Source organism: Panulirus ornatus, chromosome 29, assembly GCF_036320965.1.
Source record: "Panulirus ornatus isolate Po-2019 chromosome 29, ASM3632096v1, whole genome shotgun sequence".
Classification (NCBI taxonomy): domain Eukaryota; kingdom Metazoa; phylum Arthropoda; class Malacostraca; order Decapoda; family Palinuridae; genus Panulirus; species Panulirus ornatus.
The window spans coordinates 10,083,371-10,102,095 of NC_092252.1; the positions used below are offsets into that span (position 1 = coordinate 10,083,371).

At 39.9% G+C, this 18,725-nt stretch overlaps 1 protein-coding gene across 1 annotated transcript in view; it reads right to left on the bottom strand.

The window, feature by feature from the left end:
• Ino80 (chromatin-remodeling ATPase INO80) overlaps positions 1-18,725 on the bottom strand; it is a 243,752-nt gene that overhangs the window by 214,157 nt on the left and 10,870 nt on the right. The window contains exons 5-12 of the mRNA XM_071679441.1: positions 13,725-13,898; positions 11,642-11,773; positions 10,648-10,806; positions 7,403-7,561; positions 6,614-6,789; positions 3,802-4,018; positions 2,187-2,274; positions 684-772 (exon numbers count right to left, since the gene is read on the bottom strand). Coding sequence (XP_071535542.1) covers positions 684-772; positions 2,187-2,274; positions 3,802-4,018; positions 6,614-6,789; positions 7,403-7,561; positions 10,648-10,806; positions 11,642-11,773; positions 13,725-13,898 — 1,194 coding nt within the window. The remainder of the gene's footprint in view (positions 1-683; positions 773-2,186; positions 2,275-3,801; positions 4,019-6,613; positions 6,790-7,402; positions 7,562-10,647; positions 10,807-11,641; positions 11,774-13,724; positions 13,899-18,725) is intronic.

Consider the following 18,725-nt stretch of genomic DNA (forward strand, 5'->3'; position numbering starts at 1 on the left):
TGAAACTGAACCAATTGGCACTGAATCTTTCTTTATCAAAAGTAACACAATAAGCCTAACTTTCTGCCAAATAACAAATCTACTCTTGGCCAAAAGGAAAAATCTGTTAATAATAAACTATAACAGAAGAAATTAAGCATATATTCTAATCTTTCAATAACCAACTAAATCTTTCTCTGCTGTCACACACCCGGCACAATTCTAAGATTACCCCTTGGAAGGAGAGACAACACCTCCCTCTTCTGGCTTCTCTAGTGAGCTCTGAGTGAATAAGATTGAAATTACTAATTAACTTGAATGTCACAAAAAGTCTTAGATATAATGCTTGCCACCTCTTTACTTTCAAGAATTAACAATATATATAATCTTTCAGAAGTTCTTGTAAGTTCAAATTTCAGTCAAAAAATTTCACTACAGTACAGCAATAAATTTTAGTTATCAGGTGAAGGAAAAAAAAGGGATAGACCTTTGGTTACTCTGCTTCACCTCAAAGAATTACAGTATAAACACAAAAGGTCACACTCCAACTGCTAATGTGAAGTCTTCCTCTTTTTATCAAATCTGAATCATTAAGGGGAATGTAGGCAGTTCATGAGCCCAAGTACACACATATGTATAAGTTGATCATGTGAATGTGAAATATGGAAACTTTAAAGCTATAAAAGAATCAACTCATTTCATACCTGAAAATCAGGCACAAATCTGGCTATTTCCCCAGTCCAATTATGAAGAGTTGAAGCTGGTGTGATTATCAAAAAGGGGCCCCAAGTATCTGAAATAAAGGGAGAGAAGAATTTATAAAAAAAAAAATCTACAACTGGTAAAAACTATCATGCTCTTCATCTTGTAATGGACAATTTTTCTTCCATACACAAACAGCCTATCAATATTTGACGTCTTATTAATTCCTTTTCCATACGCTGTCTGCTGTCATACATCCTTCTACATCCTTCTATGGTTTCCCTTTTCTTGCTCTCATAATCCAGTACCAAGAGGCCCCACTTAGAGGTTTTGGTGGTGGGATGAAACTGTAGGGGAGGCCCGAAGCGCTGGCAAGTAGATGCCTAATTGTGTGTTCTAAGCACCCAGTACACCTTGAAATCTCATGTGTTCCCATATTTTCTTGCTTACAAGCACAAATTGGGGGCTTTATCAACTTTAGAAAGGTAGGAACCAACAATCTTAAAGCACAGGTGGAAGAAATACAGTGTCCAGAAGAAAACTTTCATAAACAAAGTGACAACCAGGAGTAAAGAGAGAATATCTTTCCTTAAAGATAGCTGAGAACAATGAGGTGGGCTGCTGGTGCTCTTACAGTTAGGAACACTAGTCTCAGTGACCAAATGTAAGTTGACCTCACCCTAGAGTGTCATATGCTTGTATCCACAGCAAACCTTAGCTGCGTATTGCCTTTGAAAAAATGTGGGCTGGAATGGTGTAGGTGAGGGAGGCATGTAAGGAGGGATAAGTGGAGACTCTTTTGCCATGACCATCTGTTAATGGGAGTTCACAGAGGGAACAGGCGACAGAGATATGGATAGATAGAAATAAAGATAGGACAAGTCTTTTGAAGAAACTGTATGTGATGAGAACCCAAAGAATTGAAAGGTTTAAGACAACTAGGAGGCAATGGGTTGATGACATTAGCCCAGTGGCAGTTGATGACTTGCTGAGGGTGTACCCCAAAGGGCAAGGGCTTTAATAGTTTGAGGACTGATCAAAAACTGATGAAAAGAGAGCTCTGTCACGAGTTTTATGAGGGCATTAAAGCTCTTGACCCAGTGTTCCCTGGAAATATCACAAAGCTTGCAGTGCATACCAGAGAGAAGAGAAAATTCACCTTCACTTTTGCCCTCAACTGTATTTGCTAATTTAACAACATAGATATACAGATACCCTTTGACCACAAAAACTAGTGTGGACTGCAAAATATTAAAAGTTTTCTGCAAACATACTACAGTGCAGTACGTCCAGGACAATGCTTCCTGTTTTTCTTAAAGAGATCCTCTCAAACAAGGAGAACGATTGAACTCTAGTTGTCATAAGAAAGTGGATAACAAGATTTAATGATAACCTCATAACCCAAGATAACAGGCCAGTAAATCAATGGCATTATTAAATCCCTGATACCTGTTTACCATGAACAGTAACTCTTATTAATGGACATAATATGATGAAAATCTTACCATATTGCTCACATATGTGTGCTAAGAAGGCTATGGACTGCACTGTCTTCCCCAGACCCATCTCATCAGCCAAAATACCATTAATGCCCTGCAAGTAATAAAAAAGTTGGCTTGAAACCTGTGAAAAGCATATTTTTGAGTTAGATTCCTCACTTACCCATGGAGTTTTCTTATACACCATCTGACTACCCAAGATAAGGGAGGTAAATGCACTTTAGATTAGATTATACTACAGTCATGCTTAATTCCTTGCACAGCTAACTATGGCATTGCACCACCAAAGTTCCAGGTGAAACATTCACATATCCAGCTTTTGATGACAAAGGTCACTGGATCACTGGATGGTGATCCAGTCTCCAGGGAAAAAGGTGAGCAGGATAAATGGGTCAGGGCTAGTGAGAACTAGCTCAAAACTATCTTTTTAAGCAAATACCCTCACTTGCCCGCATTTATATAGGCTTACCAAAGCATTCTGGGAGGAATGAACTCATCAAAAAAGTTCCTGAGGTAACCAGCAGTAAGACTAATATTTCAATGTTAATTTTCTCCGACAGAAGACCATCAGGGAGACTCTTCACTTGGTAAGGTCCTGGCATGGCTTAATCTTCACAAGGTAACACTTTTACAATTATAGGTAAGTTCAGACAAATACTCATAAGCAAAAGTCCTGCTGTGCCTCCAAAAATCAGGTCATCTGACCCATTTGCAGGACATTAGAGATAAAAATGCCTTTTCATTGCTTGATCCTTTCACAACAGCTATTTGCAAAAAAATACTATTTCCTCATGCAGGTCAGCCCTTATGGGATCATCCAAGGTTTTTTAATACATTTATCTTAGGATGCCCTTTGCCAGTGACCTGTTGAGGGTGAGGCACTAAAGGTTAAGAAGCAGCACTGGAGTCCACTTGATGTGGTGATTCTATTGCCTTGGCCCTCCCTTTGAGGAGGTTCCAATTGGAACAGTAGTCACAGATATATATAGATAGACAGATAGACAGATAGAACACATATTAATAAAGGGTGATTTAAATGTGGGCAATGTGCTAATAGAAAATGGTATAATTCAGGTAAATAAGGTATTCAGAGAGGTAAACAGTCATGGTGAACAGCTTGTGGAGTTGCATGCTGAAAAAGACTGACGATTGGGAATAACTGGTTTAAAAAGATGGACATGCATAAGTATACATAGGTTAGTAGGAAAGTGGTAAGAAGGCATTATCGGATTACATACAAAATGACAGGTGTGCAAAAGAGAAACTCTTGGATAAGCATATGATGAGAAGGGCAGTTGCTGAGAGCTCTAATCATACCCAGTTGAGGAAAGATTTGCAGAGGTTTTTGGAAAACAGAAAATGATAAGGAGAGAAGAAAGTGGGGAAAGTAAATGAACTTGGAAAGTAGTCTGTACGGCTTCACTATAGATAAGGGGATTTGGTATTGGTGCAATACACACAACAGCTAAAGAGAGGATGTGAGCAAAATATGAAGATAAACCTACATTTCAATCAGATGTGTGGGTGTCCCCATGTATGGGAAAGCAATTAACTTCAACAATTAGAAGTTTCATGAGAAATTCTAGTAAAATACATACATATGAACTATGTATTCCCTTACAAAGTAATATAGATTAGCTAGCCAGTTCATGCCATTCAACTGATAGCTCTTGAGGATGCCCTTAAATATAATAGGTTGTGGATGCTCCTTTGCTTCCTTCGATCCTCCCGGTTCTGGAAAGCCTTTGCCTTCATTCCCTGAGAAAAGACTTAGTTTTGCCTGCTGGTTTGAATATGCCTCTTGAGCAGTCTTCAGGGCCTGAACCTTCATGGCTTCACTGTAATATAAGAATGTAATATAAGCCACAGAGCCATGTTCATAATCGGTGGTAAACAATTCATAGTTAAACATCTATACCAATGCATTCATATATCTGTTCTACATGAAGCCTTCCTTGGTTTACATTTGGCATGCACTTTAAAAATACAACCCTAAATCCCTTCAATTTACTCAACAAGAAATGGTGAATGTGACTTTCATACTTAAACAATCCCATTTCTTCTACCTGACTTTATATTTTCACTGCAAATCATCCTTTTCAATTGACTGAAATGCATAAAAATCTTTCTTTCCCTTTCCTACTCAAGTGTCCTTTTGCTGTTTCATACAACCCTTTTGGTTTTTTCTTTTTGCAATATTCTAATTCATATTACCTTTCTCTTCAAGAATGAAGAAACTCTTCTATACAACTTCAGCTGAAAATGACACATTACATCCTTTTCCATTAATCCGCACCTCCTCTCTAATTTTTCTACTTCTCAACCCATCGCTTAACCCTCAACCTATGCCTAAACCTCCAATACATTTTATTTACATTCTTTGATAGATGTGAGGAATGAGCAACCAAAAAACATAACAAATAATCAAGCAAGAAACTTGTTAAAAATGATGTAAAGAAGTACTCTTATAGTATATAAGTGGTGCATGAAGATATATTTAATGCAGGCTGCATGCATGAATTTACAAAGTTTTATGTTAACAGAATATTCACAAGATGGGGTCCTACAAGTAAAAGTCCCTATCCATACAGTACAAACTGATAATTACAAATAGGTCATTACATACAAACAAAAGGCATCCTAAAATCTATAAACACATCTTGTGAGGATCAGTGATGAATCAATAACGGACCACAGAAGCAAAATTTGTCCATTAACTTGCATCATGCCTACTGCATCTAACTTACGATCACCAAGTCACCCATTTAGCTTCCTCCAGTATAAAAACCTACATCCCTTGATAATACTGGAAGCTATTAATCTCTCTTCTTTATATGAAGCACTGAAAATTTACTACAATCATACTAAATGTGTAGTAAAATAACTCATGGGTCTGGAAGATATGCTTATCAAATAATTTCTTACACAGTAGAAAACAGAAGTGAACAAGATGGGCTCTGAAGAGATATAACAACATTAAGTTAGTCTCACAAAATAAATGATGACTGTGGGAAGGGCTAGGATGCCCAGAGATAATGTAGATGTAAGTAATGTAAAAATTGGTAAAACACTTGTGGAAATCAAAATAATCTATGAAAACTCACCTAACTTCCCCTAGCAAATATTTTCCTTATTCTTTTATGTTACTTGAAAAAATATGGAATTCTTGAGGTTTGGTGATTACATCAAGTGTTTATCAAATGAAAGTATTTACATTCAGATCTTGTGCATTTTATGAACTCACTTCATGTCAACGAATACAACCATCTCTCAGCAAACATTCTGTAACATGTAGAGGGACACAAAAATACTATCAACTTTAGTACATTACAGCAATATAGACTACATAGCCAATTTTGTTTCAGAGCTGAATGTGGTCTATCTGATATATATATAAATCTAGTTAAATGTGGAAGGTAAAGTAAGTATTACAAGTTAAAACGCTACACCTAAGAGTACTGAATGAATAGTGAAGTTGAGTAAACTGTCATACATAAATGATATAAACCTAGTAAGAGTTATATGAGTCTGGAATATGCATAAACAGAAAACTGAATACTGCTTCTGCTACAAAGTGTGTTAAAAGATGTAGTCATCCTCTGACATAAGTGTCTGAGAACCAAAACACACACAAAGTTAAGCCAAATTTCCAAATTCATCTTCAAAAGACATTCTAAATTCACATTCAATAGGCCCTCTCTATTTTCAAATGCTGCATCTGTTCTCTTTTTCTCTAAAGCCAAAAAACTTATCAAAAGCACCTGACCTATCACATAATCTCACTCTGCTGTCCTCTCATCTACCCGGTACGACTAAAACAATTGTGCTAATATCTTTAAAAAAAAGCCTCTTGTCCTCTTGACTATAATATGATAGTTGTTATTTGACAGTTTTCAAATGATCCTCAAAACAGTTTCTATTAATCTTCATCCACACCTTCCTTGGCTCTACCATTCTCCTCCCCTGTCTTCTTTATACAAAACTTTTTCTTTTCTACTCCTTTTAATGCCCAATAACATATACACGTGACAATTAATAACAAAGAAAAAATATACTTTACAATAATAATAGGGGATAGGGGAGTAAGAATATTTCCCATGTATTCCCTGTGTGTCATAGAAGGCAACTAGGCAACTAAAAGGGAAAGGAAAGGGGGCTGGGAATCCTCCCCTCCCCTTTTCATTGTTCGAAAGAAGGAACAGAGAAGGGGCCACGTGAGGATATTCCCTCTAAGGCTCAGTCTTCTGCTCTTAACGCTACCTTGCTAAGTTGGGAAGTAGGGAAATATGAATGAAAAAAAAATTAAGATGTGATGTCATGTAATATCTAAATGATGCATATCCCTTCATTGTATATCTAGCAGTTTCAAGTCTTATGAAATAAAATAAGACAACTAATAGATACCAACTTTGATAACAAATAGAAGGCATTACCAGTCATAATCGTCAATTGAAGATGAAGGCATGGAGCTGTCATCTTCTAACTGCTTCAAAATGCTGCTTGTGTTTTCATCTTCCAGCGACACTGACCCCATCTTATTCTTCATGAAATGAGCATAAAGTTCAGGCAGTGTGATGAGAAAGTTGACCTTACGCTGCTGTCTCTTGACCTGTTCAAACATTGTTTTATATTTAAAACGAAATATGATCTAAATTCTTCAAGGAAGGAACATGTGACAAAATTAGCATAAAAATATCATAAAAAGGATTGGAACTATTAATATCATTATATCTGTCTGTCTGTATATCAGTATCTTGACACCTGTTTCCTTCTGGAACTCCCTCAAGGAAGTTTCAGTTGGAACATACATTAGAGAAATACACTGATAGATAGATACACATTCAATGAATATAGCTCGGTGAAAACAAGAGAGATGATGAAAGGTTTGAAGGAGATGGAATGTGGAAAAGTGGCTTGAGTGGATGGTACTACAGTTGATTTTCTAAAGAAAGTGGGTGACTGTCTATGACTGGTCAGTCAAGATTTTCAATGTATGTATGGTTCAATGTGAGGTGTTTGTGAACTAGTGGAATGCTTGCATGTTGCCAATTCATAAAGGCAAAGGGGAGAGAAGGGATGATTATTCTCATTTTAACATGATAATGTAATTGATATCCAGCCTTATTTCATGTCCTACCAAATCCTGAGTCTATCTAGCTAGCCTATGAAAGAAGTCTAAAAAGACTTATTTCCATAATGTCTGATACTCTCCAAACACGTACCTCTAATATTTCCTTATCCATCTTCCTTTGTTCTTCAGCTTCTCTCTCAGCTCGCCGATTCTGTTCTTTTAAAATGCGGTCAAACTTTTTCCATTCCCCTTGCATTGTTCTTGTTAGTCTCTTCAACATCCAAACTTTGTCCTTCACAGTCTTTTGGCTCTGAAGAATAAAATACCAAGAACAAAAAAATAAGGGTATAAACATTGAACACATGAATGGAGCATTGCACTAAAAGAACTTGTGTCGTTCTGGGAGACCAAATTGGAGGTGGCAGGATGGAGTGAAAAAGATTTTGAGCAATCAGGGCCTGAACATACAGGAGGCGAGAGGCATGCCAGGAAAAGAGTAAATTGGAATGATGTGGTATACCAGTGGACATGCTGTCAATGAACTGAACCAGGGCATGTGAAATGTCTGGGATAAACCATGGAATGGTCTGTAGAGCCTGGATGTGGATAGGGAGCTGTGGTTTCAGTGCATTACACATGACAGCTAGAGACTGTGTGAGTGAATGTGGGCTGTTTCTGTCTGTTTTCTTGGCGCTTCCTCGGGGTGGCGATGCTGTTTCCTGTGGGGCGGGGTGGCACCAAGAATGGTTGAAGACAAGCAAGTATGAATATGTACATGTGTATATATTCATATGTCTGCGTATGTGTATATGTTGACATGTGTATGTATGTATATGGCCATTGAACAATGTGTGGAAGGTGAGAACGTTATCTAAGAGCAAAAATGGGTAAGTTTGAAGGAATAGTGGTTCCAACAATGTTATATGGTTGTGAGGCATGGGCTACAGATAAGGTTGTGCAGAGGGTGGATGTGTTGGAAATGAGATGTTTGAGGACAACATGTGGTGTAAGGTGGTTTGATCGAGTAAGTAATGAATGGGTAAGAGAGATGTGTGGTAATAAAAAGAGTGTGGTTGAGAGAGCAGAAGAGAGTTATTGAAACGGTTTGGTCACATGGGGAGAATGAGAGAGGAAAGACTGACAAAGAGGACATATGTGTCAGAGGTGGAGGGAACAAGAAGTAGGAAACCAAACTGGAGGTGAAAGGATGGAGTGAAAAAGATTTTGAACAATCAAGGCCTGAACATACAGGAGGGTGAAAGGCATGCAAAGGATAGAGTGAATTGTGTGGTATGCTGGGGTCAACGTGCTGTCAATGGATTAAACTAGGGTATGTGAAGCATCTGGGGTGAACCATGAAAAGTTTTGTGGGGCCTGGATGTGGAAAGGGAGCTGTGGTTTCGGTGCATTACACATGACAGCTAGAGACTGAGTGTGAACGAATGTGGCCTTTGTTGTCTTTCTAGTGCTACCTCGCACACAGGCAGAGGAAGGGGGGTGCTATTTCATGTGTGGCGGGGTGGCAGCAGAAATGGATGAAGGCAGCATGTATGAATATGTACATGTATATATATGTATGTCTGTGTATGTATATGTATGTATACATTGAAATATATAGGTGTATCGGTGACTATGCGTGTGTGGGCGTAAATTTATATACATGTGTATGTAGGTGGGTTGGGCCATTCTTTCGTCTGTTTCCATGCTCTACCTCACTAATGCGGTAGACAGCGACAAAGTATAAGTTTAATTTGTTTATGGATGGGGTTGTTAGGGAGGTGAATGCAAGAGTTTTGGAGAGAGGGGCAAGTATGCAGTCTGTTGCGGATGAGAGGGCTTGGGAAGTGAGTCAGTTGTTGTTCGATGATGATACAGTACTGATGGCTGATTCAGGTGAGAAACTGCAGAAACTGGTGACTGAGTTTGGTAAAGTGTGTGAAAGAAGAAAGCTCAGAATAAATGTGAATAAGAGCAAGGTTATTAGGCACAGTAGGGTTGAGGGACAAGTCAATTGGGAGGTAAGTTTGAATGGAGAAAAACTGGAGGAAGTGAAGTGTTTTAGATATCCGGGAGTGGATTTGGCAATGGATGGAACCATGGAAGTGGAAGTGAGTCACAGGGTGAGGCAGGGGGAAAAGGTTCTGGGAGCATTGAAGAATGTGTGGAAGACGAGAACATTATCTCGGAAAGCAAAAATGGGTATGTTTGAAGGAATAGTGGTTCCAACAATGTTATATGATTGCGAGGCGGGGGCTATAGACAGAGTTGCACGGAGGAGGGTGGATGTGCTGGAAATGAGATGTTTGAGGACAATATGTGGTGTGAGGTGGTTTGATCAAGTAAGTAATGAAAGGGTAAGGGAGATGTGTGGTAATAAAAAGAGCATGGTTGAGAGAGCATAAGAGGGTGTTTTGAAATGGTCTGGTCACATGGAGAGAATGAGTGAGGACAGATTGACAAAGAGGATACATGTGTCAGAGGTGGAGGAATGAGAAGTGGGAGACCAAATTGGAGGTGGAAAGATGGAGTGAAAAAGATTTTGAGCAATCAAGGCCTGAACATGCAGGAGGGTGAAAGGCATGCAAGGAATAGAGTGAATTGGAACGATGTGGTATACCAGGGTGGACGTGCTGTCAATGGATTGAACCAGGGCATGTGAAGTGTCTAGGGTAAACCATGGAAAGTTCTGTGGGGCCTGGATGTGAAAAGGGAGCTGTGGTTTCAGTGCATTCTACATGACAGCTAGAGACTGGGTGTGAACGAATGTGGCTTTTGTTGTCTTTTCCTAGCGCTACCTTGCGCACATGCGGGGGGAGGGCGATGTTATTCTATGTAAGGTGGGGGTGGCAATGGGAATGAATAAAGGCAGACAGTATGAATTATGTACATGTGTATATATGTATATGTCTGCGTGTGTATATATATGTATACATTGAGATGAATAGGTATGTATATTTGTGAGTGTGGACATGTATGTATATACATGTGTATGTGGGTGGGTTGGGCCATTCTTTCGTCTGTTTCCTTACGCTACTTTGCTAATGCAGGAGACAGCGACAAAGCAAATAATAATAATAAAAAAAAAAAAAGGAAAAAGCAAATTTTCACTACACTCACTTCACATCAGGAGCTATCACATGTCTAACAGAGAGGTCTAATGCACCCCTCTCCTCCCCTCACTAAGCAGTGAGCCACGACAACACAGAGGTATCTATTACTTTACAACTTTCTGAGTGTTTTTCTCACTCTTAAATTTCAATATACATTTCTGATTTCTTTTTAATGTGTATGCATACTGAAGATGGACGCTAAATCCAATATTGCCAAATATGTTCTAAAACAACTGACATATAGTGAGATTGGTATATCATGGTCAGCTTAAGAAGAGCATCTTACCTGTAAAGCTTTTTGTCGACACACTCTCATACACCCTGTGGCCATCCTCTTGCAGTTTTGTAGAACTTCCTTCCGGAAGGATGCCTTAGACTTCTGGCACCTCCCTACTTCTTTTTTAGCCATTAAAACCCACAACTTATGTCTTCTCATTGTTAGAGCCTGAAAATAATTGTGTGTTGAATATGTAGAAAAAAAAAGTTTTGAAAAATGAATAACCTTTTCTCTCTGAAATGGTCTCCTACAGGAATGAGATTCTTAAGAAAAAAAATATCCTTAGTGTTTTTGGAGAGGAAGCACAGGCTTTCCCCACTTTTTGCTATCCAGTACATGGGAAAGCTTAAGCTGTAGCATCTGCAACAATGCATATTTATTGACACAGTGAAGCACATGGTTATTCAATTCATCTTTACAGCTAAGTCTACGAATTTTCTTTATTCTTTGTAGTTCATCATTTTTAACTGGCTCTCTCCCCAGATTACCTATGATCTCAGACTAAGTATTCAAGTTGAATGAAAAGAGGCAACTGTCTTCTAATTAAATTATTCACACTCTACCCTCATTCTATTATTGGTTAGTTCAGCTGCAGTCTGAATTGCTTGTAATGGATCTGTCAAAGACCACCAATATGCCTTCACTGAAATAACCACATGCCTCCCTCTAAAGATAAATGAAATTATCAAACACCGCTTTCCAATCATCATTAACTCTGGAATGGTATTGACAGAGTCGTGGCCAGTTCAAAACTGAGCTCTTCAGAATAAAGGTCTACTGTCTATTGGAAATTTCAAACCTATGACTGCAACAGTTTTATGCAGTTCTGATCTAGATAACATGCAGTAACCTCTATCTGAGGTGAAGGGTAAATGGCAGTCCCATTATTATCAAAACTAAGGACTTCAGTATGATGGATGGCCCAACTATATGACATGGTACATAAATTATAGATGAAGGTATTCAGTTATAAATCTAAAGAAAATATTACACAAAACATTACCTGTGCATCTAACTTTTTAGGTTTCTTGTCTTTTTTGCTGCCCCTACTGCGACCCTTGATGGGAACTGTAAGGTCATCAGAAGCATCATCTGGGAAACTGTGTAAGCTGTCCTCATTCTGAACCAATGGACTCTGTTGAAATAAAACACTATGTTATGAATATTGAAAAACGATTTTTCTCTTTCTGTTGAAATAAAACACTATGTTATCAATACTGAAAAACGATTTTTCTCTTGAAGATAGTGTTCTGTAAGCATGAGATATATTCCCTGAAAATACAAGGGTCAGGGCTCACCCTACCCTCTTATTCTAGTGAGCTGGCAACAGCCGTTTCTCAACCTTTGTGAATGACCCAAAGGTATCTGCAACCAATTGCTCATTTAACGGGTCTTTCCTCAGCCACTCAACAACTCCCACCCAGTTGTTGTAATCAAACAACTGGTTTGTGGCTCACATTTCACAGATCATGACTGCCAGTCCAAGGTGCTCACAAATACTAAAGAGAAAAGGTTTTGAAAAGGAGGGGAAGCTAGACAAGATGAGGAAGCCTGGAAAAACTGTCAACAGGACAATGCCTTGAAAGGAAAGAGGCTTTACAATCTTCTGAACCTACATTTCTCTCCTCTGCAGTCTGTGAGCATGAGAGCATACTTCTATGAAGGAGGAAGGTTACAGAAAAAATTTTTGATACGAGTAACCCTAAGGCAAAAATAACTACCTTCGATGGTGAATTACAAGAACTCTCAAAACTGATTTTCCTGAAGGAGGAATCTCTAAATCCACAAAGGGCAGATCCAATATCTATACAAAGGTACCATATAACAAAGGTGTAAGAAGGGTGCCAAACACCCTTTTATCAGATTTCCTCCACTATAAGGTTTCTGAGAAAGGCCAAGGCAGAGACGATCCTCTTATAACATGAATTCTCACAGGTTGAGACAGTAAAAGGTGTTCTCAACCCATGCAAAGATAAACCCTCTCACAAGGAGGGGTTGAGGGACTAGGGTGTACAAACAAGTTGTTCCCTCAGAAATCTTGGTGAAGCTAAAAGATTTTCTAAGAGAGGCAACTAGGTATAGGCATGAAGCTTTCTTGACAAAATTTCCAAAAGTGGATGAAAAAAGGCTGTTTCTAAACTAATTTCACTCTTAGCCAAAACTGGGGCCTTTGACAACATAAAACTCATTTTGACACTACAAAAGATGAGATCTTGTATCTGGATTTGAAATGAGAACGAGTCACCTTACAAGAAGGTCCAGTGAAGTTAATCTCAAGTCAGGCTTGTTAGAAAAAATACAATCCAGACCAAGGGGTTCCTAAAGGGTACTCAGAAGAAGCTACAGAACTCAAAACAAAAGGCACAAATCATTTCCAAGGTAAGTCAAGGAAGGCAAAATCCACATGAGGATGATCTGTACAGAACTGAGTAAAAGGGTCAAAGGTTTGAGGAAAAACTGCAAATGAAAATTTCAGATTCCAGGACAGAGGTTGATGTCCAAGAAATCTGATGATCTAGAAAAAGACAAGGTATAAACTAAGGCTTGTGGCATAGTCGGCACCAAAAAATTATCCCACTTGGGGGGATAACAGTATCACTTATGCTACACCACATCAGATGCTTTGGAGAAGCCAAGGACAACAACAAAATCCATAAAGAAGTGGACAAGAGATGAGTCACATAAGAGATCACCAATTGACCTGGCAATGCAAACTCCATGCTAGTGATCTGAAATAGGGGAATGTGATTAGCCCTTTGATTCACTGAAATCGCCCACGCACACACAAGAATCTTTAAATCCACCGCACATCACACTGAATGGATTAAAGAGAATATTATACAACTACAGTATTCATAGAAATTCATCTCTTATACATTTTCTATTGAGTTATATTTGCATATGAAACATTCTATGAATGCAAAGGTCTCTTATTCTGACAACTAAAACTGACCTATAGGAAAAAATTCATATAAGATATTTACATCTCTATGATATTCCCATTTCACATTTGCTGCATCTGGACTGACCTGCTTCCTCACTTTGCTAAAGCTTTGTTCACAACACTGATATTACAAATGCCTTACTTCTGGATCTATATCATCCTCGTCTTCTTCCTTTTTAACCTTCTTCTTTAACTTTTCCTTTTCTTTTTTCTCTTTATTTTTCTTTCTTCTTGACCCTGCCATAAACCTCTGATGGTCTGGATATTTGTCAACCCTTGACAGAAGGCCAGCACTATAGTAGAGATAGCCACGGTTCTGTAAATGAACACCAAAATTTCTACATGTGAAATTATAAAACTTTTAAAAACATAACCTAAACACTGTCATTTAAGAGTTGCAACACAATAGGAATCAGTAAGTTCTAGTGCTAAAATCAAATTTCAATTTAGAATCTACTGTTAAAGATCGAATCATTTTAAACTCAAGAAACAGATGACTCATTACTAAAATTTAATAATGAAAGATAGATTTCAAATGAATCTGTTTGGCTTAGCTCATGTAAATACCTTTAACTTAACTGTTTTCATTTACACAGAGTATGTTCTATGAAGGTGCGCATTTCTAGGAACTTTATTCGTATTCATATACCTCCACGTTGTACAGTTAGGTTTGGTAAAATGCTATCAGCTGGTTATGTGTGCCTGTTGGGAAATAACCAGTATAGACCCCGTTGCTCATCAATGTGAGACAAAGGGCATTCGAGTACTTAGTATTCGAAGTTGTTTCCTATTAGCCAGGCCCACAGCCTAGCAGTTAGCAATCCTGCCTCTTGCACAGGGGTCCCGGGTTTGATCCTGGCTGCTGGGGGTTTGTATGTTCTATGAAGGTGCGCGTTTCTATGCACTTTATTCGTATTCATATACCTCCGGGTTGTACAGTTAGGTTCGGTAAAATGCTATCAGCAGGCTATGTGCGCCTGTTGAACATACAGGAGGGTGAAAGGCGTGCAAGGAATAGAGTGAATAGGAACGATGTGGTATACCGGGGTAGACTTGTTAATGGATTGAACCAGGGCATGTGGAGCGTCTGGGGTAAACCAATGAAAGTTTTGTGAGGCCTAGGTGTGGAAAGGGAGCTGTGGTTTCGGTGCATTACACATAACAACTCGAGACTGAGTGTGAACAAACGTGTCCTTTGTTGTCTTTTCCTAGCGGTACCTCGCGCGCGCGGGGGGGAGGGGGGTGCTACTTCAGATGTGGCGGGGTTGCGACGGGAATGTATGAAGGCAGCAAGTATGAATATGTACATGTGTATATGTCTAAGTATGCATATGTATGTATACGTTGAAATGTATAGGTATGCACATGAGCGTGTGTGGGCGTTTATGTATATACATGTGTATGTGGGTGGGTTGGGCAATTCTTTCGTCTGTTTCCTTGCACTCACTACCTTGCTAACGTGGGAGACAGCGACTTAGTATAATAAATAAATAAGTACATAAACGCCCATACATGTACATATACATACACATACATATCAAAAATATACATATATATACAGAAACATACATATACACACATGTACATACATATTCATACTTGTCCGCATCCAATCCATTCACGGCGCCACACCGCCCCACATGAAACAGCATCGCTGCCCTCGTCTTCAGCGGGGTAGCGATAAGAACACCGATAAAAAAAGGCCACATTCACTCACACTCAGTCTCTAGATGTCATCTGCAATGCCCTGAAACCACAGCTCCCTATCTACATCCAGGCCCCTCAGACCTTTCCATGGTTTACCCCAGACGTTTCACGTGGCCTGTAACTGGACAGAACAAGCTGGGAGATATGGTGTGTGTGCATAAACAGGCCGACCCCAGAGGTCTTTGTCACCAGGGTTGGGAACCATCAGAGCACGTAATCACACGCCTCACGCATCGATATATTACCAATTAAGGATATTCTTGTAAAATTGTTTAGTTAATAGTGAAAAAAAAACTAGATCGTACGAATAATGAGACAATATGACAACCAAAATGTATCGTGAAAAAGTGAATTAATCGAGTAATTAACCAAGGAAACGGAAATAATTACCTTGGTAATATAACAAAAGACGTCCTACATTACCCACAGGCCCAGAACAGAAATGGGAGGGTCAGTGAGCATCAGGTTAGCACAGCTGTAAGACAGTTTACCCAGCCTAGGAGGGGAGGGGTGTATAACATCAACATCGATTAGGAATTCCGATAAGCCATAATCGGCTCTTACACAGGATATCTTTCTAAAAAGTGCACGGCTCGTCCCCCATGTAAGGGTAACAAGTCAATAATTTCTACAAGACACATAACCTCAATGCCAACAGAGAACCAGTTGGAATTGTGCTGGGCGCCAGTTTGGGAATGAATTATAGAATTTAGGCTTATAAGCCAAACACTGGGGCTTCTAAGGCTCTCGAGCACTCTGCGCCAGTTTGGGACTAAGAATCTTAGCAGTGTGTGGATAGAAACGGTGAGCTGTGCCAAGGAAGTATGCTGGTCGACGTACATGCCAATCTGACCTGGCCAGGGGTCGTTGGTCCTCGCTTGGCGAGGACTGCTTCACGCCCGGATCCCCATGCACGTACAGACCAACCTGACCAGGACATGGGTATGTTTGAAGGAATAGTGGTTCCAACAATGTTATATGGTTGCGAGGCGGGGGCTATAGATAGAGTTGTGCGGAGGAGGGTGGATGTGCTGGAAATGAGATGTTTGAGGACAATATGTGGTGTGAGGTGGTTTGATCGAGTAAGTAATGAAAGGGTAAGAGAAATATGTGGTAATAAAAAGAGTGTGGTTGAGAGAGCAGAAGAGGGTGTTTTGAAATGGTTTGGTCACAAGGAGAGAATGAGTGAGGAAAGATTGACAAGGAGGATATATGTGTCAGAGGTGGAGGGAACGAGAAGTGGGAGACCAAATTGGAGGTGGAAAGATGGAGTGAAAAAGATTTTGAGTGATCGGGGCCTGAACATGCAGGAGGGTGAAAGGCGTGCAAGGAATAGAATGAAATGGAACGATGTGGTATACCGAGGTGGACGTGCTGTCAATGGATTGAACCAGGGCATGTGAAGCGTCTGGGGTAAACCATGGAAAGTTTCGTGGGGCCTGGATGTGGAAAGGGAGCTGTGGTTTCAGTGCATTATACATGACAGTTATAGACTGAGTGTGAACGAATGTGGCCTTTGTTGTCTTTTCCTAGCGCTACCTCGCGCACATGCGGGGGGAGGGGGTTTTCATGTGTGACGGGGTGGCGACGGAAATGAATAAGGGCACACAGTATGAATGTGTACATGTGTATATATGTATATGTATGTGTGTATATATGTATACGTTGAGATGTATAAGTATGTATATGTGCTGTCTGTGGACGTTTATGTGTATACATCAGTATGTGGGTGGGTTGGGCCATTCTTTCGTCTGTTTCCTTGCGATACCTCGCTAACGCGGGAGACAGCGAAAAAGTATATGGGGAGGTGATAACAAGTAGCGGTGATGTGAGAAGGAGATGGAATGAGTATTTTGAAGGTTTGTTGAATGTGTCTGATGACAGAGTGGCAGATATAGGGTGTTTTGGTCGAGGTGGTGTGCAAAGTGAGAGGGTTAGGGAAAATGATTTGGTAAACAGAGAAGAGGTAGTAAAAGCTTTGCGGAAGATGAAAGCCGGCAAGGCAGCAGGTTTGGATGGTATTGCAGTGGAATTTATTAAAAAAGGGGGTGACTGTATTGTTGACTGGTTGGTAAGGTTATTTAATGTATGTATGACTCATGGTGAGGTGCCTGAGGATTGGCGGAATGCGTGCATAGTGCCATTGTACAAAGGCAAAGGGGATAAGAGTGAGTGCTCAAATTACAGAGGTATAAGTTTGTTGAGTATTCCTGGTAAATTATATGGGAGGGTATTGATTGAGAGGGTGAAGGCATGTACAGAGCATCAGATTGGGGAAGAGCAGTGCGGTTTCAGAAGTGGTAGAGGATGTGTGGATCAGGTGTTTGCTTTGAAGAATGTATGTGAGAAATACTTAGAAAAGCAAATGGATTTGTATGTAGCATTTATGGATCTGGAGAAGGCATATGATAGAGTTGATAGAGATGCTCTGTGGAAGGTATTAAGAATATATGGTGTGGGAGGCAAGTTGTTAGAAGCAGTGAAAAGTTTTTATCGAGGATGTAAGGCATGTGTACGTGTAGGAAGAGAGGAAAGTGATTGGTTCTCAGTGAATGTAGGTTTGCGGCAGGGGTGTGTGATGTCTCCATGGTTGTTTAATTTGTTTATGGATGGGGTTGTTAGGGAGGTAAATGCAAGAGTCCTGGAAAGAGGGGCAAGTATGAAGTCTGTTGGGGATGAGAGAGCTTGGGAAGTGAGTCAGTTGTTGTTCGCTGATGATACAGCACTGGTGGCTGATTCATGTGAGAAACTGCAGAAGCTGGTGACTGAGTTTGGTAAAGTGTGTGGAAGAAGAAAGTTAAGAGTAAATGGGAATAAGAGCAAGGTTATTAGGTACAGTAGGGGTGAGGGTCAAGTCAATTGGGAGGTGAGTTTGAATGGAGAAAAACTGGAGGAAGTGAAGTGTTTTAGATATCTGGGAGTGGATCTGGCAGCGGATGGAACCATGGAAGCGGAAGTGGATCATAGGGTGGGGGAGGGGGCGAAAATTTTGGGAGCCTTGAAAAATGTGTGGAAGTCGAGAACATTATCTCGGAAAGCAAAAATGGGTATGTTTGAAGGAATAGTGGTTCCAACAATGTTGTATGGTTGCGAGGCGTGGGCTATGGATAGAGATGTGCGCAGGAGGATGGATGTGCTGGAAATGAGATGTTTGAGGACAATGTGTGGTGTGAGGTGGTTTGATCGAGTAAGTAACGTAAGGGTAAGAGAGATGTGTGGAAATAAAAAGAGCGTGGTTGAGAGAGCAGAAGAGGGTGTTTTGAAATGGTTTGGGCACATGGAGAGAATGAGTGAGGAAAGATTGACCAAGAGGATATATGTGTCGGAGGTGGAGGGAACGAGGAGAAGAGGGAGACCAAATTGGAGGTGGAAAGATGGAGTGAAAAAGATTTTGTGTGATCGGGGCCTGAACATGCAGGAGGGTGAAAGGAGGGCA